General features: G+C 42.1%; 1 protein-coding gene and 1 long non-coding RNA gene across 6 annotated transcripts in view; one reads left to right on the top strand and one right to left on the bottom strand.

The window, feature by feature from the left end:
- The first annotated feature begins 2,163 nt into the window (after positions 1 to 2,163).
- The window catches only part of RNASEH2B (ribonuclease H2 subunit B), a 74,881-nt gene continuing 57,447 nt past the window's right edge, over positions 2,164 to 19,597 (top strand). For 3 of the 5 annotated variants that reach the window (XR_011528059.1, XM_070578823.1, XM_070578821.1), the window contains exon 1: positions 2,306 to 2,728. Coding sequence is in view for 3 of the 5 variants with exons in the window: in XM_070578823.1 (XP_070434924.1) it covers positions 2,665 to 2,728 (64 nt within the window). In the remaining 2 variants the exon portion in view is untranslated. Of the gene's footprint in view, positions 2,729 to 19,597 lie in introns of all 5 variants that reach the window. The other 2 variants (XM_070578820.1, XM_070578822.1) reach the window with 2 other exon arrangements.
- LOC139076443 (uncharacterized) lies at positions 7,385 to 8,294 on the bottom strand. The gene is made up of 2 exons (XR_011528060.1): positions 8,157 to 8,294; positions 7,385 to 7,618 (listed from the first exon to the last, which is right to left on the bottom strand). It is a non-coding gene; the product is annotated as an uncharacterized lncRNA (long non-coding RNA).

Below are 19,597 nucleotides of genomic sequence, written 5' to 3'. Positions count from 1 at the left end.
CTCTCTAAACTTCACACTCTTCCTCTGTAAAGTGTGGGGATAACGCTAACCCTTCCCCTTAAGGCTGCTGGAGGACTGAAAGAATAATTGGAGCGACATGTTTAGCACAGTGTCTGTCACAGCTAATACTCAATGAGAGCCACTGCTATTTTTTGAGGATAAAGTGGTGAATTACTGGATGCCATCCTTCCTCAAGGAACTGACTGAGAATCAGTCTCCAGGGCCTAGTGAGATAAGAGTGAAGATTGGAGGCATCTCACTCATTCTTAGGGAGGGTGTTGGGAGGCAGGAAAAGGAGTGCCATGGAGAAGCCATCATAAGACCATGGATGAGTACAAGTTGTCCAGGCAGTGGTAGAGGGTGAGAGAAAAGGTGGAGGAATGAGGCTAGTGGAGAGCAGGGCGGCCCCAGCATTAAGAACACAGTATCAAGTGCTGGACGTGACAGAGCGCCTTTCCTTTCCTCGTGGCCAGACTGTGGACAGGGGAGGGAGGGAGGGAGGCAGGTGGTGGGAACTGTGGCTGGAGGGGCAAGTGAGGACCAGATCTCAAGCGCCACGTGTTCAAAGCTTAGTACCTTGGACTTTACCCTGAGGACAATAGGAATCTGGAGTCACTCCCCATATCGCCACTGGTCCCCATTCCAAGAAGGTACTTAAATAATTTAAGTGGATAAAGGAAATTGCTGAGAGATGTTTGTGGCAGCACATTTTAAAAAACGGTTTTTGTCCTTGGACCTAAAGGTCAGAGAGTTAATTACACACACACACAAAATTTGATTTTTCTTGTCCCCCCATTCCTTAGCCCTCCTTTACCCCTTTTGCTCCATTTTAAAGGCACCCATTTCTTATGTGGTTGATACATGGCCTCAAATGTGCATGTATCCTTGCAAAAATATGTCGTTTTATGTGTTTTTAATTTACCTACATGGTATTGTTATAAATCCCTTCCTGCATCTAACTTTTTTCCCTTGATATAAAGCATCCATGTTGCTATGTGTTCATCTAGTTCACTAAGTGTTCATCTAGTTTATTGCTTCACACTGCTGCATAGTCCACATATAGTATACACTGTAGCATTATTTATAATAACAGTTTGAAATAACCTAAATACTGCACACTAGGGAATGGTTAAGTAACCTTGGTGCATTAGCAGTGTGAAATAACGTCTCCATTAACAACATAGCTCTAGATGCCACGGAAAACAGGAAACCATGTTATTACAACGTTAAGGGAGAAAAGCAGACAAAATGGTCTTTACATTGTGAAGATAACAACATAAAAATACAGCCTCATACAGCCAATAGCTGGATGGGATTAGAGAAAAATGAAAACAGCTCTGCATGTTGGAGCAAGGGAACTGTGGGTAACGTTGCTCTTGTGACTGTTAGGAAGGATTATGGAGTGACTGGGGATTTGGCCTCCACACCAGAGCTTTTCCCATAGTATAATCGTGGGGGAGGGAAGAGATCAGAGCAATATCAACCTACAGCCTGCCCCAGAGCTGGCATCTGGGTGCCCCTCCTCAGCCAGAAAGCCTTCCTCTCCACCAGGTGTATCCTGCAGTCAACTTCAGCTGCATTTCTCTCACCTCATGAGAAAGAGGACTGAAATTAAAAATTTTTTCAGAAGGCTGAGATAGATCTAGTGCTGCTGAATTTAACTATCTTCAAGACTAAAGAAGAAAAGCGAGGTGCATTAAAAGTAATATTTTTCTTCCATAATTGGGGATCTGGGGTAGGAGAGAGACTTTTTATTAAAGTATGAGAGAAATACTTATCTTCTTTTTTAAAACCACGTATCAAGCATAACTTTTTCAATTAAAATTTTATTTTTAGAAGTTTAAATCCCCAAATTTCATGACCCTAAATTTTTAAACATGGCTTTTAAAATGTCTTATTCTTTAACTCATTACAAAGTCTCCCCAAATAACAAATCCACATTTTGAGCCTCAAATTGTGCACCCCATTTTAGTGATGAGGACTAAGCCCAATTTGAGGACTGCTTAATGTGTTACGAATCACAAAGCACACAATATTCTGACATTAATTCCAACGCACAGTGCAAGGGACAATCAAGATAAACTGACAACTACCAGTGACGTTACGATTCGGATATGCCAGTTGTCCTTAGCATGGACTTGCTGCAGGCTTTTCCACCCTGCTAGATGTGTGCCAGTCCCCCAAGGGTGGAGGCCGTCATCTGTCCTGCCCCCACTCCCCGGGGATCCGGCCTCACCCTGCTCTCCCACCTGGAAGCCCCTCGGCCGCGCCACCACCTCCCCGGAGGGCCGCTGGGGGCGGTGACCCGGGGCCCCGAGCCGAGGCGACCCCCCCGCCGCCGCGTCCCAGGGTCGCCGCCCCGCGCGCCGCGTCACTCGGCGCCCTCGGCGAGCACCTACCACTGGCCGAGAAGCGGAAGGGAGAGGCCGCGACCCTCCCCTGCCGGCGGGCCCTGCGCCAGGGTGCGGGTTGCCCGGCCTGGCGCTAAATTTGAAAACACAATCCTCTGGCTGGCTCCGGAAACGCAACGAAAAGAAATTCGTGCCGCGGGCCGCCCCCGGGGCTGCCAGTCCCTCCGTGCGCCGCGCCACCCGGAACAGACCTCTCTCCCGGCCGCCCGCTCCCAGGGCTGCGGCCCGCGGCGCCGTGCTCGCGCCCGGAGGCATGGCGGGCCGCGGGGACGGCGCGGACGGGGCTCGCGCCCGGCAGCACGTGTTCCTGCTCCCAGGTAAACACGCCCCCCCGGGCGGCCGCCACCGACCCGGCCTCCTGCCTCGCGCGGGGCGGCCTGCGAGCGCGCCCCCGGCAGGGCCGCTGCGGCGCGGAGCCGGGGCGCGGGCGGCACGGGGTCGGCACGCCCTCGGCCCGGGTGTGGAAGTGGCTTCTATCCTGGACCACGGTGCTCCTCATCTTGGTCACACGTCACCGTCAGCGGCGGTGTTCAGACCCAAGCGAAGCGCTGCAATGGGCCGAGCGTATTTCCCCGCTATAGCGCGAAATCTTTGTGGGTCGGGTGGGCTGGGGCAGCGGCCTGGGCCTGCGGAGAGCGGCTTCACGGGCCTCGGGGCGCGCTCTGGGGCCCAGAGATGCCTGCCGTTGGGGTGCTACTGGGTGTCTCCCACATGGCAGCTGGCCCAGCGTCTGGGTTCCTATGGGATCGGAACCTAGGACCCAGTAGGCCCAGAATGGTCTCGGAGACTGTGCAGTGTCTTAACAGGCCCCTACCCTGGGACAGGCCTTGGGTCCTGGGCAGGAGGGAAGGCGGATGGTGGTAGGGGTTAGGACAAGGGTGGTTCAAAGAGATTCAGGCAGGTAGGTAATGCCTGGAGTGCTGGAGCCAGGCCTCCACCGCCCCCCTGCCTGTTGACCAGCCATCAGGGCCTGCAGGGGCTTGGCATGACGGACAGTCACTTGCCACACAGGATGGGCCCTGTGGCAGAATAAACGGAGTTTGGGACTAGGGAGTGAAAGCCACACAGGTTTGGCCTTTTTATAGGATGATACATTGGTATGATAGCATAATATTGGAAATAAAATTTGCTCCCTGTATTTAATTTTCAGATTTAGCTCAGCAAGTGCAGTAGTTTTGCAGTAAATTATATTCTGACGTTAACACAGTTGCCCAGTAATCTAGATTTTTGTGGTGGATATTGAAATTTGTTACATGACAGTCTGTCAAGAATTTTTGCGTATGTTTAACTTTCTTTATAAAGACGTATAACATACATAAAGTGTACAAATTTAAGTGTGCAACTCAGTGAACTTTCCATATGTATACAGCCCTGTCACCATCCAGGTCAAGATCTGGAACTTTTTCAGCAAGCTCCTTATACCTGCTGCTAGAGAGCCCCGGTGACCTCTATGTTGACCTCTGTCCCCAGAGGTTCCTTTTGCCGTTTGGATCAGGGTGTACTCCTTTGTGTCTGTCTTCTTTCACTAGCGGTATGTCTCTCAGTCAGCCCTATTGTGTGTAGCAGTAGTCTGGTTTGTTGTTTCTCTTGGGTTTTCATTGCTGTGGATGCATGTTTAGATTGTTTCCGGTTTGTAGCTATTATGAATTACAGTTCTAAGAACATTCTTTCAGGAGGCTTCTGGTGGACAGAGGCACTCATTTCTCTGGGGTGTGTACCCAGGAGTGGAATTGCTAGTCCTAGAGACTTCTGCGTCCGGCCTTAGTAGATGCTGCTAAATGGTTTTCCAAAGTGGTTGCACCAATTTACACTCCCACCAGCAGTGTGTGAGAGTTCCTGTTGCTCCACATCCTCACTAGAGATGTTTGTCTAGTAAAATGGGTAATGCACAATTCACGGTTTTGACAGAATCTAGCAAAGGCCTACTGGTATACACGCTTTACATTAGAAAAATCCTTTTCTCACATTTGTCACATCATTCAATGAGATTTTAAGGGTAGGAACTCTAATCATTCTTTCAGAATTGAGTGCATTATTTTTATTCAGATATGTACAATGGCTGAGGATAATTTGAATTTCTTCTTTTGTTCTGTTTAATCAATATTGACATCCTCCTTCTTAAAATGTATTGGTATCCTTGTTGCATTAGCCACAGAAACCTTCAAAATAATTAAATATTGATTGCATCCCTGAAAATTGTAGGTTTATTATGTCTGCTGCTGGGCTGTGAGAAGAAATTTCAGTCAGGTTCCTGTTCAAAGCTGAGATGTACTCTAACCTTTGACCTTGTTGGAGGAGGCTGAGCTAGCTGTTAAAGAACTGATAGAAAGAACTGTGTGGTCAGGCAGGCAGGGTCTGTAACACAACTTGAGCTTCTGGCGCCTGTAACTCTTCTAGCCAGCCTTTAGTGCCACCTGCAGGCTCTGAGGGTTTACTGGTGGTTTGATAGTCACTGCAGTGCCACACGTCTTCTCAAACTTGAGGGCATTGGTCACTTTTGGAGCTGGGCCCCACCCCCAGAGTTTCTCAATCAGTGGGTCTGGGGTGGGGCCTGAGAACGTGCCTTTCTAACAAGTTCCCAGGTGATGCTGATGCTGCTGGTCTGGGGACACCACCAGGAGCCACCGCAGTGAGACCAGCCCTGGGGAGCTGGCTTGGGAGATGGGAATGGCCAGCCTCAGGTTTAGCTCTCTATGCGATAAGCCACGATTCACCTGGTCAGGGGAGTGCATGTCAGCACAGGGTATGAGGCCGGTCTTGTTGATCTTCTAGCAGGTGGGAAATCAGCCCTAGAACATTAGGCCTTTGAGCAGAGGAGACTGTAGCCTCGGCTGAGTGAGCACCATAGCTACAGTGAAGTTGGGCTCTTAATAAAGAAGAAGATTATATAATATTTTTTCAAAACTATTTGGTGGAAGCAGTTTTAGAAAACTTGCTGGGATCTGAAGAGCTTACTCTGTATACTGGAAAGTGAGCACATTAACCAAGAGGCCAAGAGAACTTCAGAGATTTATCCATGAGACAAAAATAAGGCCACTGAACCTTGAGATGACACTTTTTTCCCAACATTTAATTCATGTTATTTATCGAGTTGCTCACCGCAGCATTGTGTTATATCTTGAAGCATATATTAAAAAGTACTATTTAGGTCTCTTTGCCTCTCGTTTTCAATGTCTGGAGAAGTCAAATATCCCCCAAAAAAACCAGAAGCTGGAACTTGGAAGGGATGCTTATGAGGTAGTCAGACTTGGGGCCTTGATTTTCATGGGCCAGTGGAGACGGAGCTCATGTTAGCAGGGGAAGAGTTTGTTGTAGTTTGGGATGGTCTTAAACATTTCTCCAAAATGTCCTGGGAATACTAGCCTATTTGCAGTTTTATTTACTGTACAAGACCATTAACATCTCTATTTTTTGGAATATGGTCGAAGTTTCCATCCCGCTTTTGCTGCCCTAAAAGTAAATGTTTAAGTCATATTTTTAACATTTTTCTCTAGCCCAAGTTTTGCATTGCTTGTCAGTTCTCCTAAGTTGGAGTGGACCGCGATGTGAAAGGCCAGCTGGGAACAGATTCCCTCAGTGCGGGATGCAAGACTGTGTTGACTGCAGCTGTGGTTGAACCCTGTTCCTTAGCCATCTCCAAGGAAATGTTAAAACATTGGGAAACTCTAATGTTGTACGAGGAGAAGAAAGAAGGACAGAAATGACCTCAGGATCATTAAAGCTCATTTGGGTCCACTTGGGCTGAAAACATCCCTCATTCAGCCGCCTGATTGAAAAGCGCCCAGATCGAACTGGACTACAGATTGCAAGTTCAGCTGTAGACAAGTTTTGCAATGAAGTCATTCCTCTTTATTTCATGAAAATACGTGTTAAACAGTATTTTAGGAGGAGTTGTATTTGTTCTTTATTTCCCCAGAGCTAGCATAAGTAATGCCTCTTTTTGAGCGGGTAGAGAATGGGTTGCATTTTAGGAGGTGAGATCCAGGCTGGCCTGCCTGCCTGCCTTAGACATTCCAGATATGGTAATGAGCCTTTCACGTGAGGCGCCATGATCATCACAAATGATAATATCAGCTCTGTCTCTCCAAATGGAGTACAAAAATAAAAACAGGTTTGAAGTTTAAAGTATGTGGCAAAGGAAGAGTTACTATAGACCTAAATGACTTTTCAATGGCCCTAAAATAAACCAAAAAACAAAAAATGCTTTTTTCCTCCTTTACCTGCGGGCGCATGGTTAATTTCAGAAGAAAAATTTGAGCAGGTTTTTTGTTCTTTGTCAACCCTGTTTGCATGTGTCTACGTTTGTGTTTAGAAATATACCTTGTGGGCTGAAAGCTTCCTCACTTTCAGAAGAGTTTATTCACAGGAGAGGAACCTGCACTTAACTTGACCAGTGATGGGAAACCTGGCCAACTCAAGGGCTGACTGCAGACAACCTCTGAATCATTAAGCTCAGCTTCGTGGAAGATTTGTCACTTACTGAATGATCTGCAGGCGGTCGGCAGCGGGGGAGTCTCTGAGTTTTCCAGCACAGAGCATGGTTAACATTTTCCACATGAATCCGGAGTCTGGCTTTATCTTTGTGAAACATTTTTTGGTGGGAACTCGACTGACCTTTCTCAGATGGCCACTGGATCTGTTCCCCTTGCTCTCTGAGCACCTTCTGAAGTGGATGGACATAATCAGTTGCCAGTTGGTGTAATCAGGCTGTTTCTGGAGCCTGATCTTGTCCTGCTAGTAATTGTTCCAAAAGACCTGGGATGTTTATAAGTGAGAACTCATGACTCTTACTTAATCCTGTAGAGCAGAGAAAAATTCATGAAAGTAAGCAATGTTCATACTTTGTTATTTGAATAGCAGGACTGGGGCAGTGTGGGTTTTCCCTGTATCCTCTGAGCTTTAGGCATGATGTTAAGAAACAGTAACTCATCAATGTCGTCTAAAGCCTGACTGTAATAAAACACACCCAAAACTAGATTGATGCTATTTATTAGCTCTGTGTCCTTGGACAAATTACATCCTCATTGTAAAGCCTCCATTGCCCCGTCTCTGCACTGCGGGGTACAGTTCTGGTCTCCCCGGGTTGCTGTCCGTTGGGTTGCTGTCCGTTGGGTTGCTGTCCGTTGGTGAGTCACAGGTAAGCTCCGTCTTGCACCCGAGCTCCTAGCCCCAGGGCTGGGACAGAGTAGGCTTTCAATAAACATTTACTGAAAGAGTAGATGTCTCACATTACATTTCTTCCTGCAGTCACTTTTTTTTTTTTTTTTGCTTATGCCAATCATTTTCCTCCTTTTTCACTTCTCTCCAAATTCTACCCTTTCTTGAAGGCTCAGTTCAATTTTAGTTTCTACGAAGCTAAGCCATTTGTATGTCTTACAAAATGAATTCCAATGTCGTTAAATTTTTCTACTTCTGCCTTTATTTCACTATTTACTCTTACTGCTTATTTACTGTGAAACACTTAGAGATATTGGGATTACACAACTTCTCTTTCCTTGAATACCCATGACCTTGTGTCTGCCTGGACCCCTGCCCACTCTTCTCCACGATCTCTTCCTGGCAAATGCCTACTTATCCTTTAAACCCAGTGCAAGAGTCACCTCCTCCAGGAAGCCTTCCCTCTGAGCCTCTCCTCCTCTTAGTGTGCAAGTTAGTGGTACCTCTTTGACCACCTACACATTTCGTTGTGATTATTCAGTTCACCATCATTTTTACGTAAATATATGTCCCACACCCAATACATGCCTGTAGCTGGGGAGAATGCAGACGCGTTCTCCCTGAGTGGCCACCGTTAGCATCTCAGTGGTGGGCGCCTTGACCTTAGCTTCGGTGCCCAGCCTTGCCCAGTGCCTCTGAAAGCAGAGCATGCCAGTTAGGACTTCCAGCCTTTTGTTCAGAGGTCCTTTATATTTGCTCTAAAAATATCCTTAAAAATGACTTTCTATTCTAGGTATGACTGTTGGCTAAAGTGGAATGGGCTAGCTGGTGAAAGAGTCTGATATGCGCACTCGGAGGCCTGTTTATTATCTGCCTCTGAAACAGCTAGAATCCAGGCTGGCTGAGGTCTCTCTAACCAGAGCCTGTTTCCTAGTGACGGCTTAAAGTCCCCACAACGTTGAGTGAGGCTCTCTGCCGTGATCAGTTGCTCTTTTAATCTCAGTTTGACCATTTAACGCTTCATTTACACATTTTTCTCCCAGTGTTTTTTTTTTTTTTTTATTAGAATAGTAGCATGTATCCAATATAGAAATTTTAGTAATGCAGAAAAATATAAAGAAGAATATAATTTGTTTATTATCCTGCCACTTAAAAATAGACATATTTCTTTCCAGTCTTTTTATGTTGTATGTATCATAAAATGAATTCCAGTGTTCTTAAATTTTTTTCTATTTCTGCCTTTATTTTGTTATTTATTCTTGCTGCTTATTTGCTATAACACTCACTAAAACATTCACGGATGTTGGGGTTACACAAGAGTACTATATGGTCCTGCTCACTACAGAGAATTAGAGAAAGATGGGTAAATTAATTTAACGGAGAGCTAGTGGACTGAGATTTTTCTCTTGATTTTGATAAAGACAGAAATTCACACAGTGACGTGAACAAACCTGACAAAGAGAATTTGTAGGTCACACTTTGAGCTTTGAAGAGGCTTATTATGAGTTTATTTATATTGTAAGAAATATACCGAATATGAAGTACTGCTTCACAGGGTAGACAGTACATATTTGGAATGGATTATCTTTAAGAGTGGCTAAAGACTGAAAATACAAGGAGAGGCAAGACAGATGAAGATAAATTCACAGAACCGTAATGAACAGCATGGCAAACTAGGATGTTTTGAAAGGCATTTGAGGTTGAATTTTTGAGGACAGCCAATGACTTCCTGCAAACGTCCTCTAGTGTGCTTGCCACAAATAGGATGCAAGTTTGAATAGACCATGAGTCTACCTTGGTATGGAAATTACAGTTTGTTTAATATGGGGCCAGTGCATCCTGATGGTGTATAGAACCTGGCTTAGACTTCTGTAGGAGTTTATTAGCAGGTTCACAGATTCCTAAGAAGGCCTGCTGTGTACTCGGGGCAGAGGTGTGGGGGTGGTGAAGAGCATAAAGAAATATGGATCTAGGATGTTGCAGCCCCAGGAGGTCCAGAGTTTCTGCCTCTCTGAGCAGAACTTAAGTTTCTTTTCTCAACCAACTTCCTCCGCTTAGTGGAAAACAGGCTGCACGCTGCACCAAGCCTCGGATTTCCTGGTGCCTGCTGCCCCTTTTCTTTTAATTCTAATTTTAAACTTTAAACCAATCCTTCTGACTGGCCCCACTGTGACCACATGTAATCCTACCCTGCACCTTCTACTAGCTGTGGCCAGCGAGGGGCAGGTTCAACTGCAAGCATGAGGTGGGAGAAGGGGAGAACAAGGGGGCGTTGGAGAGTATGGAGTGCTTTTCCCGAAAAAGGACAAGGTGCAGGATAGACTGCCCAAGAGCTCGCCACTGCTGTCACTTTCCAGTGTGACTGAATTTTGGCCAGAAGCCTGAGCCCCATGGGACCTGGTCTGTCTCAGTCAAGCATTCGGAGTTTCTCAGTTGTTGCTGGTCTCTGACTGGATGGCACATAGGTATGGCAGAGGCTTATTTGTATGGAGAATTGGATTTTGGGTGTAACTTATACTCTCCTTTGTTTACCCAAGGTTTACGTAGTTTTTAGGAAGCCCATCTCCTAGGCTTTATCTTCTAACTCTTATAGCTTTGCAATGCACTATGATGTGTGTTATTGTATTTGACCCTCACAATGACCCTGGGAAGTCTCACAGCAAGCTTTATTATCTCCATTTTACAAGACTCAGAGAAGTCAAATAATCTGTCCAACACTCAATAGGAATTAAGTGGCCAAGATTGCTGGCTCTCCCCAGTCTCCCAGGGCCCCTGCTGTGTGCTGACTGAATGCTGGTACTCCCCACTGTGGGAGAGATAGGAGGGCCAGGACGCCTGCGGTTCCCTCTGTTGTCAGTTTGATGATCGAGGACCAGGCACATCTCCTTTCCTGGAGCCAGCCCAGGTTGATATTGGACATCCCAGTCAGATCTGTCCTTTCTACCGCTCCAGAATTTTCCTGCTTCCTACATATTTCAAGGCCTTAGCTCCATCTCTGTGTGTTGCTGGTCTTTGTGGCTTTGAATTGGCTGCAAACCTGAACTTTTTCATCAGTTTCTTCACTGCACAGGCCATTCCAGAAATATGGCTGTCGATAGGGACAGCCCTAAAAGAATGGAGATTTTATCTTCTGTGGTCTGGTGAAGGCCAGGATTTATTATTTTTCAAAGCTTCAAAATAAAAAGATATTAGAGGAACCCATTACTTGGAAATTATTTTTCTAGTGCATGCCTCTCTCTGGCTTTCCTGGTTTGCCTCCTGTAGTGTTTGAAGATGCTGAGAGCTTCAAAGCCAGTAAAATGACCCCAGCCTCTTTGATGGCAGTGCTCACATCTTGGGAAGGGAAAGCATATAGCTATTACTGAAATTAGCATTCCTGGAAGTGGCAAGTAACTTGAAAATTATGCTGATTTGTGTTGCATGCATTGTATTTGTGTCCTAGCAAGCGTTTCCAAGGCGGTATCTCTGGCGATCAGACAGAAGGCAACCAAGGGGTCTGAATATATTCTAATGGCTGAAGTCTAAAGAAACGGAATAGGACCCGTTTAGAACACAGTATTGCAAGAGCATGAGGGTGATAATCTCGTCCTTTTTTCTTTCTATTGGGTCTTCTTGAGAAACCTGAATAGCCTTGATGTGGTATCTAAAAATAACGTGAATGGTGCTTTGATGTCTGTTCTTTCTTCTCCGTGTAACAGTGGGTATGTGTGTCTCAGGGCTTATCTGCTATGTGCCTAAAAGCAGACAGGGTCATGAACAAATGTCCATTGCTTCCAAGTCATAAGAACACTTGGCAAAAAGGTGGTTTTCTCTCTCCTATGTCTTTGAACTTTAAATGATATGAATAAACTTGTCTTAACCAAGAGAGGGATAAGAAAGAGCTGCCAAGTTTAGAAACTGGTTGATAGATTTCATATCAACTGTACCACAACCCATACTATATATTCTGTAGATGAAAACTACTGTTCCATTTTGGCTTGTACAGTACTTCATGGCTGACTTTTCCAAATTACAGAATGGTTAAGCAATGCATTGATGCATGCTGTATACTCTTAATTTTTAAGCATTAAAATGTCGCAGATAAGCGGGGGTGGAGGGCGGTTGGTATGTACAGCTATGTGTGGGGCATGGTAATCTCTAATAGGAAAATCAGTTTCCTTTTCTTGCCATTGGTCAAGCTTAACTCTATCTGTTTTTATCACTAGGTGTTTCTTGTATCCCACAACAAGTTTCTTTCATCCTTCTTTTATGGATTCTTTGATCCTGCCTTTTTCTCTTTCTTGCTTCCCCCAGTTCCCCCTCCTTCCTCTTCCTTCTGCTGCACCCCTGGCAGTGTGGTGTACTGGCTGAATTGGAGTGGAGGCAGCTGATGAGAAGATGCTCTGGTCTTCAAGCCTGGGGAAGACAGAACAAGAGGGGGACAGATGAGATTGAGATGTCTGTGTCATAGGAGAACAGTCATACCAAGATCATCATTGTGTTTCAGAGCTGCAGCTCGTGTTCTCTGAGTTAAGGAGGATGGGATTTGAGGTTAAGAGTTTCCCTAAAGTGTCGTAGTTTAAAACGTTTGTTGCCTCAGTTTAAATCCTGGCTCTCTATATAGTTGTCGAGCAGCTCTGTGACCTTGGACAGGTTTCTTAACGTTGGGCAAGTTTATCATCCAAAAAAGTGGGAATTAAAATAGTACCTACCTCATAGAGATGTTACGAGGATTATATTTTGTAACCTACATAAAGGACATTGCCTGGTATATAGTAAATGCCTGATATATTAGCCATTATTTGTTATTTTATATTCATTGGACACAGTTGTCTTTTTGTAACTGGTACGTTTTCTTTAAAGTTCAAATGTCAGGAAAGTAGCAATCAGAATTTCCTGTATGTTGAGGTATTTACATTGGGATGGTAAACGGACGGAAGATTTGCGGTTGGAGTTAATGGTGACCAGTGGACATAAAATTGTATCTTTACAGAGAACACAGAGACCATAAGAAAACTGCTATGGAATTGGTTAGACATGAGAAACTAGAGTGGCAGGACTTGAGATAATTGGAAAGTTTAAGAAATTACTGAATCCGAAATGCCCAAAAAGACTGAGTACCTGTATCTGATTTGTCTGACTTTTTTCTCTCTTATCCAGCATGGCTTATATCATCTCTTATGTAAGAGAAAACAGTCAAAAAAAGAAAGCATAAAGCTTACTCCTTTAAAAATATAATGTGAAGTCTTGTTTATTCAGCATAGTTTTAGAAGAAGGTGTTTCATATGAGTAAATTTTCTAGATAGATTGTTTGGCTCATTGAGTATCAAAACTTGCTTTTACCGATTCTTATTGAGCTTTTTTCTAAAATCGAACAACACGTTCATGTAACCTTTATTGAGCATATTCCATGTGCCAGAAACTGTGCTGAATACTATATTTTATCTTAACTTTTGCACATAAAATGCGTTGTGTTCTGGCTTTTTAAACAGGATATACTGGTCCTAATTTAATCTCTTCTTGGAAAGCTAATTGTTAGGTGCTTAGGTAATTCTGTGCTTGGAACTTTCTACTTTTGTATTTTGATCCTATTATTCCCTACATATCCTTACTGTTTCCATGTAGTTGAGAGGGAGGAAACTGATTCTTTTTTGAGTGCTTATTACATATTCTAGGCACTTTGACATACATTGTATTTAGCCTAACAAAGACCTGCAAAATAATAATTATTATGCCCACTTTATAAATGAAACAACTGAGGGACAGAGAGGTTGAGTATCTTCCCAAGGTCACACTGCTGAGTAAGAAGAGGAACTGTGACTGGAATATGGACCTCTCCGATTCCAGATCTTGTGTTCTTCCTCTGCTGATATTAGCAAAGAAATAGACATCAGTTAAAAATAGGTTTATAGAGGAGAACCCTTCTTTACACTCTCACTCTCTTACTTTTCTGATTCTTTCCTATTATTCTAAAAGCAGAGTTTCTCTTCCCTAATTAATTTAGCTATCCTTTAGCTGTGCTAGGTGCAGGTAAAAGTTAGAAAAAAGGTGAAGCTTCCAAGCCTTGTGGGTGAGGAACTCGCCTATGGGATGACCCAGGGTTTTCCAAATTTGAATGAAAATAAAAAACTCTTTAACTTTGATAGAGCCTTTAACTTATAGTCACAAGTAACTTTGCGTGCCTAAGGCCAGGTATAGAGTAAGGAATTTATCAGAAGTGTTATAGCAATATGAGGTCTTTCCTCATACTAAGCCTTCAAAATCTGATGGGGGTAAATTCGCCCCTCCATAAAAGCAATGAAAACATTGGGAAAGGTGGCCAAAATCAACTTTTTCAGAACTCTTGAAATTAGCCAAAGGCTTTCAACAATCTGTGGAGTGTTTATTCAAGAAAAACTGCTGAATCTCTCATTAAGTAGGATTTGTGGCATTGTAACTTGAACTGCTCCCATCTCCCTCTGCTCAGGTCTGCAGTAACCTTGAAAACCAGCAGTCTTACAAACATGGTACTTGTAAAAACCAGCAGCCTTGCAACCACTGGATGGGGCAAGCCTTGTTTTGAGCTCCTCGAAAAAGTACCATTCCCAGAGCATTGTCCCTATTTGACCTTCGCATGCCTCCTTGAAAAAGCCCCATTCACAGAGCATTGTTCTTATTTGACCTGACTTGGAGCTCAGAACTTGCTCTGTGAGAAAAGCCCTCTTCCCAGGGCCTTTGTCAAAAACACTCAGTGGCAATTGTTTAACATTGCAGCTGCTGAGGGGGCAATACCACTTGGGCAAATAAGAACCTGGCCAAAAACCTAAAAGGAAAATATGGGAATAAGATGTCCATAAGAGGCTTTGAAAAGCTCTGACATATTCCTAGGGAATTAGAAGGCTCTGCACCTGTGCAGAGCTGTGTGCATGTTCAGGAAAGACCTGAGAGGGCCCTAATCTCTCACCTCTGACGGATCTTGAGGCTCTAGGCAAGCAGTAAAAAAGATAAGGCAGAAGTTTAAACTGCTTGAGTGTTGAAAGTGTGCCCCAACAAACATGCAGAACCCCTCAGGAAAGGTTGGGAGACTTACTGGTTCAAAACATTTAAGGAAATATAAGACCAATAATTAGCTAACCACTAGGCTAACTGAGATATCAGTGCTTGCACACTACAGGGAATACAGACTTTACAGGATTAGTCCAGGAAAGTTACTAAAGTAGCAAATAGTAACAACTACAGTGATGACAAAAATCAGCAACAACAGCAAATCTTGAGGAGCTAGGGGAGAGGAGACTTATTTCCAGAATTACCCCATTTATTATTCTATTATCTAAAGCGTCCAGTTAAAAAAAAAGAGGTATGAGACACACAAAGAAATAGGGAAGTACGCAGGAGGAAATACATACACAGGGGGAAAAAAGTAATCAAGAGAAACTGTCCCCCAGGGGGCCCAGATGTTGGACTTATTCTACAAGGGTTTTAATTAGCTGTTATAAATATGCTTCAAGAACTAAAGCAAACCATGTCTAAAGAATTAAAGGAAAGTATGACAATGGAGTCCCACAAAATAGAGTATATCAATAAAGAGAGAGAGAAATTATAAAAGAATATCTAAATTCTGGAGTTGAAAAGTACAATAACTTAAATGAAAAATTCACTAGTAGGCTCAACAGTAGATTTGAGCTGACAGAGGAAAGAAAGAGCAAATTTGAAGATGGATAAGTTGGAATTTACCAGGCTGTGGAACAGAAAAAAAAAAAGAAGAAAACTGAACAAGTCTCGGAGGCCTGTAGGACACCATCAAGCATATCAACATATGTATAATGGGAGTCCCAAAAGGAAAAGAGAGAAAAGGGTGAAAAGAAAATTTGAAGAATTAATGGCCAAACATTTCCCAAATTTGATGAAAGATGTTAATCTACACATCCAAGAAGCTCAGAAAACGCCAAGTAGGAAAAACTAAAGGAGGTCCATGCCTCCACACATCATAGTCAAACTGTCAAAAGACAGAGATAGAGAGAATCTTAAAAGCAGCGAAAGAAAAATGACTCATCAAGTAGAAGGGATCCTCAATAAGATTAACAGCTGATTTCTCATTAGAAACCACAGAGGCCAAAAATTAGTGGAATGACATATTCAAGATGCTGAAAGAAAAAGACTCTCAAGCAAGAATTGTATAAATCAACTGACCTAACAGACATCTATAGAACACTCCACTTAACAACAGGGAATATGCATTCTCTCAAGTGAACATGGAACACTCTCCAGAGCAAACTATTCTGTTGGCCATAAAATAAACCTCAATAAACTTAAAAAGGATTGAAATTATATAAAAAAAAAAATATGCTCTCCAAAAATAATGAAATGAAAATAGAAGGCAATAACAGAAGAAAATTTGGGGAATTCACAAATATGTAGAAATTAAACAACTCACTCCTAAATAACCTATGAATCAGGGAAGAAATTACATGGGAAACCAGAAAGTACTTTCGAATGAGTGAAAATGAAACACAGTATATCAAAAACATATGGGATGAAGATAAAGAAGTGTTTAGAGCGAAATATGTAGGCTATGCATGTCTATATTAAAAAGGAAGAAAGATCTCAAGTCAATAACCTACTCTTCTATCATAACAAACTAAAAAGAAGAGCAAACTAAACCCATAGCAACTAGAGGGAAGAAACAAAGATTAGAGCAGAAATAAATGAAACTGAGAACAGAAAAACAACAGAGAGAAAAATCATTGAAACCAAAGTTGGCCTCTTTGAAAAGATCAACAAAATTGACAAATCTTTGGCTAGACTGACCAAGAAAAAAAGAGAGAAGACTCAGATTACTAAAATGAGGAATGAAAGAGGGGGCATCACTACTGATGTTACAGAAATAAAAAAGGATTATAAGGGAACACTGTGAACAACTGTATGCCAACAAAGGTTAACTTAGGTGAGATGGACAAATCTTTTGAAAGGCATAAACTACCAAAACTGACTCAAGAAGAAATAGACAATGTGAATAGACCTATAGGATGTAAAGAGATTAAATTAGTAAATTAAAACCTTTCCATAGAAAAATGCCCAATCCCAGATAGCTTCAAGGGTGAATTCTACTAAACATTGAATTTACAAACTCTTACAACAAGTGGGAAAAGAGAGAACACTTCCCAACTCATTCTACAAGATCAGTATTACCCTGATACTAAAACCAGATAAAGACATCTGAAGACAGGAAAACTACAGACCAATATCCCTTATGAACAAAAATGCAAAAATCCTCAACAACTAGCAAACCAAATCCAGGAGTATGTAAAAAGTGGGACATATCCTAGGAAAGCAAGGTTCATTCAACATAGCCAAAATTAATCAATGTAATATACCAATTTAGTAAAATAAAGGCCCAAAATCACATATTCATCTCAATAGCCACAGAGAAAGCATTGAAAAAACCTAATGCTTTTTCATGATAAAAACACTCAACAAATTAGGAATAGGGAACTTTCTCAATCTGAAAAATGACATCACTGAAAAACCACAGCTAACATTGTGCTAACACATTTCATACGAAAGTTATTTTATATGTTGAAATGAAAAAATTTTAGATATATTGGGTTAAATGAAATATATCATTAAAATTTATTTTACCTATTTTTAATGTGACTGCTAGAACATTTTAAATTATACTCATGGCTCACATTTGTGGAATACATTGTATTTCTGTTGGACAGCAAAGTCCTGGACCCAGGGCCTCCGGGTCCTGGCAGCTTTAGGTCCTATTCCCTGCCCTGTAGAACTGGACGACTGTGGGCTGGGGGCAGAGCGTGGGGATTGATGGACTGCGGTGGAGAAGTGGGCAGAGGAAGATGAAGGAATTGAATGCAGTCTTTCTGTGAGGGCAGTTGTTTTGTTTTATTCCCAACTATTTCTTCAGTGCCTAGAATAGTGCCTAAACTGGTAGCAGAAAATTGGTAATATAAAAAAGATTCAATAAGAGGGTGGGGTTTATTATTACATGGTTGTTTATTCATCACCTGATATTGGCTGTGTCCTCCTGTGGATACACAGAATCTAGCCAATGAGAAGGCAGTTTAGTGAGGACAGACTTGGTATTTGATCATTGTTAACCATGAGCTGAGTGTACAAGATGCTATATGGGACAAAGAGGAAATGGAGAGTGGTAGCTGCCTTTGACAAAGGAGTTTGTTGTTGCCTGGCTTTTTGATTGTGCGAGGCAAAATGTTTGCCTAATAATTTTTTTTTCATATTTAGGGAAAATATATTTAAAGTCTGCACTTTATGTAAAATCATCTGATTTCTAAATATTGGCACCTAATTAAAATTATTTTTAAAGTGTGCATATCAAACAAAACCCTTTTGGGTTGGGCCCAGGAGCCAGCTAAAGATTTAGCTGGTGAAGAGAATGCATAATTCCTTTGTTTCCTTAGCCATCAAAGCAAAGAATTTAACCTATGCTAGGCAAGGAAGCCTTCCCAGACTTGCTCGTCTATGTTATATCTTCTTTCACAAGGTTTCATTTTCCGTGTATTTCTTCTTTGTAGCAGTTGTTACATTTGCAGTCTGTTTGTGCCTGTGACTGCTTGATTTACTATCTGTCTCCTCCACAGAATGTCCATAAGCTCCCAATGGGTAGGGGCTGGGTCTATTTTTGCTAATCAAACTGTCAATGAATGAATGAAGTGGGCAGGAGAGGCTAAGTTTGAAATGCATTCCATGGTTAAAGAGAGACAAAACAATTTGAATTTAGCATCTCACTTGGAATTCTGTGTGGAAATGTTCAGTCCAAGAGCAAGTTGTTTTTACAACACAGTGTGAGAAAAGATGACTTTTTTCCCCTACTGAATAGACATTTCAGCATTATCTACACTAATATATCTCAAAGCATATTTCAGAGAACCCTGGCATTTGCAGCAGAACACATTAATGTCAGTATTTATTTGTCCTTAGTAATTCCAACGTTCTTATAGTTTGACATTTTAGGCTATAGCTAATCCTCTGGACTTAACTGCCCTTCCTGGGAAAAATGGAAACACTGCTTCCCTTGTATAGTTATTAAAAATATATTTTTAAGACTTTTGGTATTTGTAAACTTTAATTATTTTAAGCTCTGGAGGAATGGGAAAGCTGAAGGAGAACTGGCAAGGATCGCTAGAACCAAAATTTTCTATTGAAAAAAAGGAAACAAGAAATCAATAATAATTCACCAGGTTAAAGCTGAAAGATTTACTGTAGTGCTGAAATAAAATAAAGGGTGTCTTGCTGAAAAAGAGAGAGGTCACTTTTCTCTCTGCCATGAGACATAATGAAGAATGTGATGCTGGAAAAGTGAGACACAGCAGGGGGGAAAAGAGAGAAAACCACAACCTGCTTTAGTTTTGTGGAAAAGTTTTTAACAGTGCTAAACTTTATCCTTTACATTTTTATAAGTTGCAGAAAAGAAAGTCTTTTAAAAGATTCTTGAAATTGAATCTGTATGGTTCCATTTATATAACATTCTCAGAATGACAAAATTATAGAGACGGAGAACACATTAGTGGTTGTCAGGGGTTAGAGATGGTGCAGAAGGTTCTATCAGTTTTTGCTTTGCATCTTGAAGGTCTGTATTTGTGAGCCTAAACATTTAGGATTATTTCCTCCTGATCCTTCCGTCATTATGAAATGACCTTCTTTATTGCTGGTAATAGTCTGTGTCTGTTATTAAGAGAGCCCTTTCATCTTTCTATTAATTTGTGTTAACACAATAAGCATGATATATCTTCTTCCTTCCTTTTGCTTTTAATCTACTTGTGTTTTTATATTTAAAGTGTGTTTCGTATAGGAACATGTAGTTTTGTCTTACTTCTTTGTGCAATCTGACAATTTCTGCCTGTGGACTGGGGTGTACAGACTATTTACATGGAATCTGATTATTGGTGTGGTTTGGTTCGAGTCTGCCATGTTGCTGTTTATTTTCTGTTTGTCTCATCTGTTCTTTGTACTTTTTTATGCCCTTTCTACCTTCTTTTTGATTATTTTTTATGATTCGATTTCATCTCCTGTGTTGTCTTATTAGTGACCGC

The sequence above is a fragment of the Equus przewalskii genome, chromosome 16 (assembly GCF_037783145.1).
Source record: "Equus przewalskii isolate Varuska chromosome 16, EquPr2, whole genome shotgun sequence".
NCBI classification, from domain to species: Eukaryota; Metazoa; Chordata; class Mammalia; order Perissodactyla; family Equidae; genus Equus; species Equus przewalskii.
This window is presented reverse-complemented; position numbering and strand designations above follow the sequence as displayed.